Source organism: Lissotriton vulgaris, chromosome 1_1 (assembly GCF_964263255.1).
Source record: "Lissotriton vulgaris chromosome 1_1, aLisVul1.2, whole genome shotgun sequence".
Taxonomy (NCBI): Eukaryota; Metazoa; Chordata; class Amphibia; order Caudata; family Salamandridae; genus Lissotriton; species Lissotriton vulgaris.
Window position 1 is genome coordinate 1,900,738,477 of NC_141685.1, and position 13,335 is coordinate 1,900,751,811.

General features: G+C 41.7%; 1 protein-coding gene across 1 annotated transcript in view; it reads right to left on the reverse strand.

The window, feature by feature from the left end:
• Positions 1-13,335, reverse strand: part of ADAMTS20 (ADAM metallopeptidase with thrombospondin type 1 motif 20) — a 1,033,120-nt gene that overhangs the window by 418,120 nt on the left and 601,665 nt on the right. The window contains exon 24 of the mRNA XM_086919514.1: positions 8,587-8,748. Within this exon, the coding sequence (XP_086775640.1) occupies positions 8,587-8,748 (162 nt within the window). The remainder of the gene's footprint in view (positions 1-8,586; positions 8,749-13,335) is intronic.

Genomic DNA, 13,335 nt, shown 5'->3' on the forward strand with positions numbered 1-13,335 from the left:
ACCCTGGTGTACAACCTGCATAACACAATGAACTATCTGGTCTTCTCCAGGATACTAATGATGGAGACCTATAACAGCATATTTGGGAGGAACTGTATCATACAACAGCCCACAAATATGGGGATGAAGACTTGCTTCAATTTCGTCATGGTGATTGCAGGGCATACTACTGGAGTCTGCAGTGTTTTATTCCACACTGGGGGGAGACTATGGGCTGGATTCACAGAACTATCTTAAGACAAAATCCTAAACTTACTACCATTTTGGTATTCACAGAGAGCACTTACTCATATATGTATTCACAGAAGGCACTTAGTCATTTCGGTATTCACAGAAGTTAGGAGTCCTAACTTTAGGACTCCTAAATGCCTTCTGTGGATACGGAAAGACTTAAAGCTAGGATTTTTCTCAGTTTAGGAGTCCTAAAGTTAGAAGCCCTAACTTTACTACTCCTAAACTGAGAAACATCCTAACTTTAAGACTTCAGGCCACAAACTTCATCTATAAACAAATGCTCTTTTATTCACAAACCCATGGGGTGAGGAAGTATCTCTTTTTGCTTGGCCATTCCCATTTTTTGTGGATAAATGCTGCTATTTTTTTGACTGTGCAGTTGGAGTATGCTAATCAGGCCACAGTGCATATGCTCTAACCACTAAAACATGTCAACATTTGCTAAACTCTTGCAGCCATTATTGAAGAAAGTTTGAAAATGACATATTTAACTTACACAAAATGCAAATCCATTAATTAAGAGGGGAAGAAATGTTACTCTCTTGAAGAAGGTGGCCCTATTGCGAATATACCACTGAAACGCATCGACGCCCAGAGTATACGTTGTGTTAAATTTGGAAAAGGCAGCAACAAGTTTGAGACCAGGAGTTTAGACCCATGTCTTTTGCTGTCTATGTAGATACCCAAATTAACATTTAGAAGACACAGTGAACTGTCTTTTTTATATTGTCTTTTTTTAATTGTGTTTTTTAATTATTGTGTTTATTATGTGTATGAATTTACATGTTTTATTGATGTGATCAACTCTTTATGTGTAATACACATCTGTGCATTTTTTAAACTCATTGAAATATATTATATATACTATACTTCCCTTAGACGACTTGGTTTTCCGTGACATGCAGCAGTTTTTCAAGAGCATATCAAAGCTCTTCTCTTAACGTTTAAGACTTCTTACCGGCTTTGCTCAGGGACATTTTAGGGTTCCCAGCATCCCATTTGAAGATACATAATATATAAAATGCATGATGAGTACCTACAATTGAATTTAGAAAAACTCCAATCTTCCCATAAAAATTTAAATTTAGATTTTTTTTATATTTGTTTGTCAATTAAAATAAATATTTCATCATTTGTGTATTTGTTGGGTGAATACTTATTTCTATTTTTTTGTGTATTCTTTTGTGGTTCAAAGCATCAACAATGCTCAAGCTGGGGTTCTAAGCTTCCAGTAATAATTCACTGGGGGTCCCCTGGATTCCATTAATGATTCAGTGAGGGTCCCGGGGTTTCAGTAATGATTAAGTGGGGGTCCACAGAAGTCAAAAGCATAAGAACTACAGATCTAATATATACCCAGGGCCAGTAAGTAAAATGCCACTAGTGAACTGCAGCACCTATCGTGCCATTCAATACAAAGGCAGCGTAAACATGGCTATAGGCCTACCATTGCAGCTTGGCTGTGGCAGTTTAATAACTGTAATCCAACTTGTCAAAATAAGTCATTTTGATTGTCCTAAACATAACTTTTAAATATTAATTAGTTACCAGTAAGTAGATCTAATAGCTCATAAGGATTGGTGCATGGCATTTAAAATTAGGAAATGTAGAAAGTTAATATTTAACATGTACTTACAGTGACTACCACCTAAAAACTATTTTAATGTAGGAAGGAGGGCTGTACCATCACGACAAACTGGGATGAACGATTACATTTAAGAATGCAATCTTCAGCTAAGAAACAACTAGAAATATAATTATTGGACTCTTTTGAATATTTATTAAAAGCCAATTTCATTGGTGAAGTTTGATTTTTAATAAATATTAAATAAAAGGTAATTTTAGAAAACTCTCTTTCCGTGCTTTAAGCATCTGGAAGCTGAGTGCTCAAACATTCAAAGAGGTGTGAAAACTGATCCAAAAGCAGAAACAAAGATCTGGGTGCGGGAGGTACTACTGTTCCTCTGGCAGGATGACCATTTAGGCAGTGCCCAGGAACTTGATTAACTTCGAAGGCTCCTCCACTGTCACAGGGCTGACACCTGGGCAGGGCCCATTCTTTGTTCCACAGTTAGCCACGCTCCATTCCCAATGGGGAGGATCAAACATAGGCTCCGCACAAAGGAGGAAGGTTTCTCCATCATCAATTTAGACAGACAGGGGTGCTGTGGGACCATCTGCAGTAGGGCACTTAGGAACTACTGCAGAAGTGGGTTGGGTTACCCCTCTGAACTTTTATTCTATTTTCTTTAGGGAGGGGCCAAGAGTCACCTTAACCCACAAGCTAGTTCCAGACATGAATGTGGCCTCCCCACGCACCCTACTCAGGACCTGTGGAAGAACAGAAGAAAGACTGCACCTGCTGTTTGAGACTTGTTAGGAGACCCGAAGGGCTGAACTTGCTCCCACTTGTACCAAGGAGGATGCACTCAGTTCCGAGGAGGTCCGGCACCTTTGCTGCAGGCCTATTATTGTGTAGTTCCAAAAAGTACTCTGTCATGCAGGACCTATGATGATTACGGATAACATATACTGTGGGTCTGGTGGCAGACTGACTCTGTGTACACCCCCACCACATGTATTAGCCTATGGTTTGCATTAGCTAGCTCGCAGTGCCACTAGAATCTCCTGTTATCAGAGAGATTAGTTTGTGCAATTTTAGAACACAATAACCTCAGACTCGTGGAAACAATATATTACTTTTCACCCAGTCACTCGTATTTGCTTGTTTTTACTCTCAGAGAGATACTGAGAAGAAACAGTTGAACATGTTTACAATAGGAAATTATTGTACAGTAGTTCTTTTCATGTAGAATAAATGCGCTTTTACGACGAGATATAGAGCCAGCAGTACAGTGAATAAGAATAAATAGTATTGTTCTACCATTTTGCAATGGTGGCAAACATATACATGTATATAGAATGCATGTATAAAATCAAGTGCGTACTCCTAAGATGCCAGTCTAGTCGTACCTAAGTGTACCTAGCATGTGAGTAGGTGCGAAAGATCTATGGAACCTAATAGCCTAGAATCTAAGAGCCAAGAAAACCGCTAGGATTTAGTCCAACCCCGATACCTGAATAGTGAGAGTGTAGAACTCAGTCCTGGTCTCGAGTTGGACACCCCGCAAGGGATCGTCAGACAACTGTCAGCTGGAGCGATGTCATGCTGGAGCCGCAGCGTCTCCGGTCAGTGTGACGGCCTTGAAGTCTTGGGTCCCTCCTGCTTCCTTATAGCAAGAGGTGCTGTATTTATACAGTCTTTGTACGTTTGTTACCCATTGTTCAGTATGAGGATGCTGTTTGGGGATCAAACCTTGTGCGTCGATGGGAGAGATGAAGTGTACCTCCTGGAGAGTGTACTCATTAATTATTCATATGTGCTAAGGATGATGTCTTAGCAGTATCGATTGGGCAGAACCCACCCTCGTCATAAACTAGGTGAAAGGTTTAGACCATAAAAGGCCTAAACCTTTCACCTTTCATCATAAAAGGCTGCAGACCTTATACAGCGGTATGTCCATACAAGGCAGTCTTTCCTTATTTGAAGTTATGTCCTTATAAGGTTTGTTCATATGAAATGACGGGAGCTGATGTAAGGAATGTGTATGATGTTCCCTGGACCTATATTAGGGTACCGATATCGAATATAACACTATCTCCGGGCTGGACTCATCTTGCCCTCTCGACAGCTGGGTGAAGAAGAAGGCATATCTCTCTGTTTCCCCAACCCCACACAGGGAACACGGACGGCACTCCCTCACGCATTTGTCAGTGGGACACCGATGTTAATACCAGATACTCCAGAGAATCCCCCTACAACTGTACCAGAACTCCCTACAGCCAACAAAGTGCAGACCTGCCACGCCGTCTCTTAGTCCTATGTAAAGCGACAATTTACCTGCTCACTGCCATCCTCCCACCCTCCTCAGCCCTTTCTTTCCTGCTTTCCAGTTCATGCTTCCTGTGATGTCCCGCCCACTACCGAGCTATGATCCTTGCACTACATACCAGTCGCACTGCATGCACATGGCCTCCTACTCTTGTGACACCTCGACTAGGTGAAGCTCCCATAAGTGAAGAAGACACGTGCTTGACTGATGTTCGAATAATGATGTAATGCTTTGTGATTGAACCTTAATGTAGGGCATGGCAGGATTGCTAACTTGCTAAATGCAAATAAAAATGATTTATTAATAAAAAAAATAATTAGGTGGTGAACACCCAAACATCTCACCCCCCCCCATTCATCCCCCAAAGCTACGCTCCTGATTGTCCAAACTTCCATTAGAACTTGTGGCACATTTTCTACACCACTGGAAGGTAAAAATTCCACAAGCATTTAAAAAAAGGTTGAAAAGTTGTAGTCACCGCGAAGTGCTGCACTGGGGCACCACTTAAGGAATGTTTGTTTCTAGGGCATGCAGCCATTATTGAAGAAAGTTTGAAAATTTGGCATTTTGGGAATGTTTGTGCTTTACTTGACTTGAATACTCACATAAAACCATATAAAACAAGCATGATGTAACCCATAGAGCCAACACTATGAATTTACAAAATATTTCACAATGAGCTTGGAAGGCTATGGTTTAGCACTGAGGATTCTTTGGCAGGGTCGCTTTGATGGACAGAACATTCAGTCACAAAATTGTGAACTGAACTGAAATACTGACTTCCATATTTGATATATGATCAAATTCTGTAATCTTGGAAAAAATGCTCTCTGCCTTTGTCTGTGTTCTCCTGAAATGTAATGTGTAGCATTTAGAAAAATATAATCATTTGGCTAAAAGTCCTCTTTTTTTCAAAATAACATGTGCTTAACCCTGGGTATCTTAGTACAAAAAGTAGTCATCCTTAACTTAGAGTCAATGTGTAAAGTATTTATGCAGCACACAAACAGCAAGAAAGGGAAAACACAATGCCATAAAAATCACACACCAATTTATTACATTTTTGTAAATTATTTGACACCAAGACAACAAAATCCAATCAGTAGAACCAGAGTTCTGGATTATTAACACATTATTTGACACCAAAATAAGGAAAATCCAATCAGTAGAACAGGAGTTATGATTTTTTAAAGTTTTTACTAAAAACAAGTGCCTAGAGGAACAAAGCGCCGACCCCTGAAATCTGGTCGCACGAGACCGGGCAAAAGTCGAAAAATATGATCAACCCTAATGAAGCGTGGGTCAGATACGAGATGTGGATTGGGCATAACCGGCGCTTACCTTCAGACATGATAGCAATTTTAAAGAAAAAGTTCTGAGAAGGTAAAGTTCAACAGCGCAAGGCTGCAGGCAGTGTCCTCGGAGAGAGCTTCATCGTTGGGTTGCCGCTGGATGAAATCATATTGAAGATTTCTACATTTGACTTGTTCACTTGTTAGAAGTCGAAAATCTCCAGCGGGACAAGGCAGGAGGCTGAAGCCTAAGACAGTTAGAGAAGCTTGTATAACCCTTTGGTGAAGGATTGCTGAGCAAGGTTTGCTGCTGCAGAATAGACCGCAGAAAGATGATCTGCAAAGGAAGGCCAACAGCGAAGCACCTTGGGAGATCGACGAGCATGTTGGTCCCGGTCTTCTCTGAGCAGCTTTTGGCCAAACAATTTTTAAGTGCCATGTTTTGGATTTTCGTTATGTGGGCACCTTTAGCTCCACAACCAAGGGTCATGGACTTTTGGGACACTAGGGGGTATGAGGGGGGGCGGAGAGTTCAAAACTCACTCAGGCTGGGTCCAGGTGTAGGTACAAGATGGTGGGAGCCTTTAATGTCCCTGTACCTCTGAACAGGAGGCCAGCAACCTAGTGCTTGGCATCACACTTGTAGTCCTGGGTTCAGGTGAAGATGCAGTGCTTAAAGAGCAGGGCTGGCTACAGAGGGTTCAAGGCAGGCTTCTAGAAGCAGGGCTGTCCTTCCAGGTGCAGCAGAGTAGTCTTATGGAGTACACAGCAGCCGACAGCAGCAAGCATTCCAACAGGAGTCCTTCCGCAGGTTCAGAAAGTGAACTGAAATGTCTTCTAGCCTTTTTCTTATATATGGTGCTCCCTTTGAAATTGGGAGAAGTTTCTAGAGCTTTCTTTTGGAAGTTTTGGGAATTTCTTAACTCCTCTGCCCTGGCTCCAAGCTGGCTGCAAGGACAAAGTGGATGTGGGAAGACTCTTTGTGAAGGCAGAGCACAGCCTATTGCCAAATTGCTAAGGGCAGAAAATTGTCAACTTTCAAAAAGTGGCATTTTGAAAACTGTAATGTAAAATACAACAATACAATAAAACAGGATTTTACATTGCAATTTCATAGATACCAAACATAATATCCCTACCTGGTCCCAAAGAAAAGTTAGCACTTCCTAAATGTAATAAGTGAACCTAATATTGTCATATGGGACAGCTAGCCTCACAGTAGTGAAACACAAGTTTAGGAGTTTGTCACTTTCACTTTCAGGACATGTAAAACTTAAAAGTACATGCCCAACTTTTTTTTTATTAGAATGCGCTCTGTCCTCTGGGCTACCTAAAGCCTACCTTAGGGGTGACATATGCAATTAAAGGGGAGTTTAAGGCTTGGCCAGGGAGTAATCTTGATAAGTTGCATTGACAGTTTACAACTGCATTCAGGCTGCAATGGCAAACCTGGGACATGTTTTAAGGAGCTACTTGGGTGGGGCGCAAAAATTAGTGCTGCAGGCCCACTAGTAGCATTTAATTAACATGCCCTGGTTATATGGTATACCAATCTACTAAGTACTTAAAAGTAAACTAAATATGCTAATTAGGTGTAACCCAATTGAACCATGTTTAGGGGAGAGAGCACAAGCATTTTAGCACTGGTTAGCCAACAAAAACACATTTCAGCAGAAACATGGAGGCTAGTAGGCAAAGCATTTGGGGCCAGACCACCCTAAGGCTGACAGGTTACCAGTGGCCATCTAAGACCCACTGGCACAATGATGAAAACACATTTGTAACCTGGCAACTATGAAAAACTGAAATAGAATTCAGGCAGGATTCCAGCAGCAAGGTTTGAGGGTAAAGGAAAAGGTAGAACAAAAGCTAGCAATATGCTGCTACATTGACGAGAACACATTGGTAGTTTGGAACCTGAGAATGATTGCAGTGAAATATAGGCAGGATTCAAGCATCAGAATTTGAGAGGAAAACAAAACGGAGCGCAAAAGGAAGCAGCTCTAAATATTGCACTGGGGAAATAAAACAGTTTAACACTTTATGGGATTAGCAGATTACTCCAAGAAAGAATAGCCTTTTCCCATGGGTGAGATGGGTAGATGGTTTCACCTTCCTCTAAAACCTCCCTGATGAGCATACATAAATATAACATTCTTACAGTTTATGAATTATTTGCATTGAACGTATGCTATTGGCAATGAACGTATGCTATTTGCAATGAACGTGGAAGCAGGAAGGCTCTTTGTGTCCATAGCTGAAGGGGATGAAGCAGTAGCCATCCCATAACAACCCCAGAGAAATCCAGCCATCCAACAGCATGCAATACAAGGTATGGCTGTAGGTCTGCAAGGGAGAAGCTCCATAACTTTCCCTTCACTCTCCCTCATTGTATATGACCTGAGCCCAAAGCCTCAGGCTCAAGTGCTCTCTATGTGCTACACTTCTCAGGATGACTCGCCAGAAATGTAGGGTTCATTGTCTTTTAAACTCAACATCCACCTCAGAGAGTTCTCTCCCACTGGGTGAAGTGTTCTGGTTTATTTGGGTGATAACTTAGGACCATCTGACGTTTGGAGTTAACCAGACTAGTATGCCTGTTTAATTTCTTTGTTCATAATTCTTCCATTCTGAGGCCTACCCTTGAACAGACTCTCCTCAGACTTTGTCCTCTGGTAGAGTCCCAATCTCCTATGAAAAAACACTGCCAGGTGAATGGGTTTCAACATCCGTGGATGGCAACTTCAGTGAATGGAGCTGCACCAGACTACAAGTCTTATCACTGTTTAACGTGTTCACTATGCTCTGCAGGTTATACAAACATACATACAAACCCCCTCAAATCACTATGCCTGAAAATATGGAAACCCTACCATACTAACAGAATTGTTGTATTTGACATTTACATTGTGCGTAGAAAATGCTCGTCGCACTAATTCTGGGAGTCAGCTTTGGGAGTTTTCATGATAAAGTGAACATTGTGTCTACTTAAATTAAATTTAGGTGCACACCATATTTTAAAAATGTTACCTAATTAGTACCGGTCATTAAGATTTATTTTGCGTTGTAAGACGTTTGATGTATTAATATTACATAAAAATCTTTCAAGAAGGTATGGAAAACAACTTGAATTATAGAAGACGTTTTAATGTAAAAGCATATCTTACTTCTCCCCAGCTGCCATAGTTCCATCTTGGACAGGGTCCTGAATCACAGTGCCTCGAATCTGGTGGTTTAGATGTTTCATCACAGTAATTGGTGCTCCTTCCTTCCTCATCTTGACAAACCACAACACGCCTTTGGAATCCACCACTGCACGTACTGGAGCACTAGTGAAACAAAAAGTTGATCAATACATTCTTGAACAAACTGTTGTGATAATTTCAAATGTACAGTAAATGACCAAACTACTGAATGTAGAACACAATTATTGGCTAAATATTTACAGTGTTAGATTTTTTTTATATGGCTCAATTGTATTTTGTGTAGAACTGGATATTTCATTCATTAAATAACTCCTGGACTACGGTGTACAAGTGAGCACGTCAAAAGTAACTCACCCACCACCACTCGTAATGCTTCAGGCTGCCTAAGAGTAATACAATACCTGAGGTTCCTCAGAACTTTAGATGCTGTGTGTGGCTGGCTACCATACCAAGACACTGCTTCTCCTGTTTGAGAAGATGCAGCAGTAGCAACATCCTTCATCAGCCAGGCTAGCTTACCTCCAGTGGCACAGAGAGCCCAGGACACACATCTGGGCATACTCGACCCACTCTGTGTGACAAATGCAAAAAGAACAATTGATGGACAGAATCTGGAGCAAATCAAACATTCACTCCCAGTCAAGAGACCTAGGTTAAATCTATTGTTCTTTTGATACGCATGCCATTCCAGTGTAGACCCAGCCATACGCAAATCAGACTGCAACAGTCTGTTATGGGCAGGATTGCCCTTATTAAAATGCTGGCATTGCCGAGACTACTCAATTACTTTAGTAATTTTCTGCTGTAGGTTTGGATAAGCTTATTCAGAGAGTTGGAGACATTGCTACTAGATTTTATGTAGGCGGTAGGTAGACCAGCATTAAAACCTTGCATTTCCCTTTAGCACATGGTGGTCTGAGCTGTCAGTGGTTACCCAAGTTGTTAAGGGGAAAATTCCTTATGAGCTGGGACACTTGGCTATGCAATAAACAACGGGAGCTGGAGGCTTACCTATTGAAGCCAAAGGTGAAACACATGGGAACCAACGTGGAGCGAGATGCATCCGTAAGACAGTGCCTTGCCCACTATACACTCCCACGATTCCCTTGACTGTATTACCAGATGGCCTGGATTGTCACGTGGTCTTGGCAGTGACTGGATGTACTGAGGGTGGGTTACTCTCGTGGAAGACTTACTTTATAACAGTCATATTCCCTTTTATACACTAAGAGAGAACTGGGTCCTTCCTCTGACCTAATTTCTATGATATGCTTTTATAGTTCATTTTATTAAACAGATGGTGAGTGCCATTTCCACTGAGCCAAACAAACAGAAATGCTGCTGCTGCACTTCATGATGAAAAGTGGTCAACATTCAATAATGGGTCTGTACAGATCCTTAATTAATATGGCCAGACCTCATTTAGTGCGACTCCATAAGAAATGTGAACATAATCTTATAAAGTCTTTTACTGATAAGGGGTGGAGAAAGATCAAGAGGCACACACAAAGTCTCTAGGAATAGGTGTTTCAAATACAGCCAGTATAATCACTTATACATTATTTAAATGTCCGCTGTGCAATTGAACTTAAACAAAGGATCGACTGAATCTTATTTACCTAGATGTGACTAACCTGATGCAGATTAACAAAGTGAGATTGTGCATCTCTGTTCAGATATTGTGCAGAAGAGTAATAGAACGTCTACGTTTGACTTATTATGGAGGACTTACACACCCTTGAGGTCTGCTTACTAGGGACATTTCCGAGACCTAAGCCTAAGAGAGCTGGGAATAGGTTAATGGATCTTACTTTGGTTCTTGCCAAAGGGGTTATTGGTGTGCCTTGGGAAAGTCAAATCCCCCTTCCTTTGACAGATGGCACCATGATGTAAGTTTATATGCTAGATATGAGGGTCTTGTATTGCATGCAGAAGAATGTTAAGCCTGCTGCAAAATGCCCACTAGCATCACTCTGGGAAAGAGATGTCGTTTGTCTTTGATTACCCTGAGACAGATCAATCAGAAGTGCTGCAAAGTGAGAATATAGATAGGATGTATATGTTGTCTGTCTTCACCCCATAATACCTCGTTAAGTCTGAAAATTATTATGATCTTCACTTAAAGTACATAAGACCCTTATCCACTCTATATGAAATTGCTGGGAGATGTTTCACTGTTTGGTTTGTTTACGTTATTACCTCGTATTTTATTTTAAAAAGCTTGATCCGGTGCTGTCAGGCTCACTCATCCTAATATGGTCCTGTAACGTGCACACAGATAATGAGGCTGTATTCTATCCTTTTTTGATTGTTATGTTAGTTTCACGGGGGCCGGCTTTAGTGCTCCTGGCGTTTGGAGCAATATTTTCTTTGGGCGCCCCTCACCCCCAGTGGTCCCCTACCCCGCTCATTCCCTCCTTATCAATTTCCAACAGTGCCCCTCATCTCTTCATATGTATGAAACACAACAAGGGCACCCAATCGAGTCAGCACAGGACCTCGGGGAACATAGTAGTGTGAGCAACAGTGGTCCCATGCATAGAGGAATTTCAAAGCAAAATTCAATATAGACACAATGGAAGCTATATTATATATTGACTTGCCCAGCCGGGCAGTGGTCCAATGTTTAATTTTCAACAATAATTTCCAGAAAGAATACCTTCAAACATTTCTTAGAGATGCGCACAAGCCTGTACCCAAACATTTACAGATTGCCATAGTTAGCAGAGTGGACAGAAGATAAAGCAAGATTCTTAGGCAAAAGCTATTATATTCTGTAAGTATACCAATAACAGAACTTTCATTCACACCATTACTGAAATTACAGTAATTAATACCCAACACAGTATATGGTGTAGTAAATGTCGACGGCGTTTCGATCCCATTACAAGGTTACAGGGATCATCATCAGGACTGAATAAAGCCTAATTATTCCTAGCTATGATAGCCGCGATATTCAGTTTTGCACACGGTGGTGCCGACCGGTAATGGGTAAATGAAGCCGTAATTGCAGTCACGATCCGTGGAGAGGCTTGTCGTTCCATGTAATTCAGGCAATAGTTCCAGCAATTAAGGCGGAGAACAATATCCGGAATCGCGAGCGCGGGTCTTACCTGTGGAGAGGCTCGTCGTTCCGTGTAATTCAGGCAATAGTGTCACTGGGAGCCTCCACAATCGACTGCCACACCGACCCGGGAAGCTGTGGCAGTCGATTGTGGAGGCTCCCAGTGACACAACCAAGTCATCTGCTGGCGCGTCTCATCAGAAAACGGGGATATTGCTATCCCCCTTAAATTGCTGAAACTATTGCCTGAATTACACGGAACGACGAGCCTCTCCACGGGTAAGACCCGCGCTCGCGACTCCGGATATTGTTCACCACCTTAACTGCTGGAACTATTGCCTGAATTACACGGAACGACGAGCCTCTCCACGGATCGTGACTGCAATTACGGCTTCATTTGCCCTTTACCGGTCGGCACCACCGTGTGCAAAACTGAATATCGCGGCTATCATGGCTAGGAATAATTAGGCTTTATTCAGTCCTGATGATGATCCATGTAACCTTGTAATGGGATCGAAACGCCGTCGACATTTACTACACCATATACTGTGTTGTGTATTAATTACTGTAATTTCAGTAATGGTGTGAATGAAAGTTCTGTTATTGGTATACTTACAGAATATAATAGCTTTTGCCTAAGAATCTTGCTTTACCTTCTGTCCACTCTGCTAACTATGGCAATCTGTAAATGTTTGGGTACAGGCTTGTGCCCATCACCAAGAAATGTTTGAAGGTATTCTTTCTGGAAATTATTGTTGAAAATTAAACATTGGACCACTGCCCGGCTGGGCAAGTCAATATATAATATTGCTTCCATTTCGTCTATATTGAATTTTGCTTTGAAATTCCTCTATGCATGGGACCACTGTTGCTCACACTACCTCATCTCTTCATAGCGCCTTCCTCACATACATTTCATTTGCTTTATAATGCTACTCATACTAGTGTAGGGTGACATAGCCCTTTACATTCCACACATTATACAGAGACAAAGAACCATATGTGCGTAAATCAGTTTACAGAAAATGTTACATAAAACAATGAGGATTACAAGTGGTGTTGGAATCACGTCATCCACACTAGGCGGCATTATATTTTATAGTTATTTGGTTTGGAGAAGCACAAACTCAGATTAAAAACGTACCACAGTGTTCGGGCTAGGCTGTGCTGATAGTAATGCACTTCTATCCAAATAATCCTTTTTAGCAACATTAGGAATAATGAAAGACTGGGAAAAAATCATAACGTTCTAACCTATAACTTGCAGTTTGCATGCAGCTCTTTGATGATATATCATAGGTCAGTGTGCTATATTAGGACTGCAGGAGAAAACTAATGTACCAGAAGGCGATCTGATGTGAGACGTGAGGCAGAGAAGGGAGCCAGTTGATGTGCGCAGACCAAGCCGCTGATCCGCGATAGGGGGAATTGTGAGGAAGCTGCGGAGATCCAGTCATAGCAGCAGCAGTGGCGGCAATTGGCAGCTAGGCTAAAAAAATGCTCTAGGCATGTCGATAACCCGTGGAGAATGAGGCAGGCGGCCTTAGGCTGGTGCAGCTTGTTGCCGCAATGGAGTCTGCCCATTTGCCACCTACTTGTGTCCCCTCCGCTCTCTGCCACATCTGCCATTTTAAATGGTTCCTCAG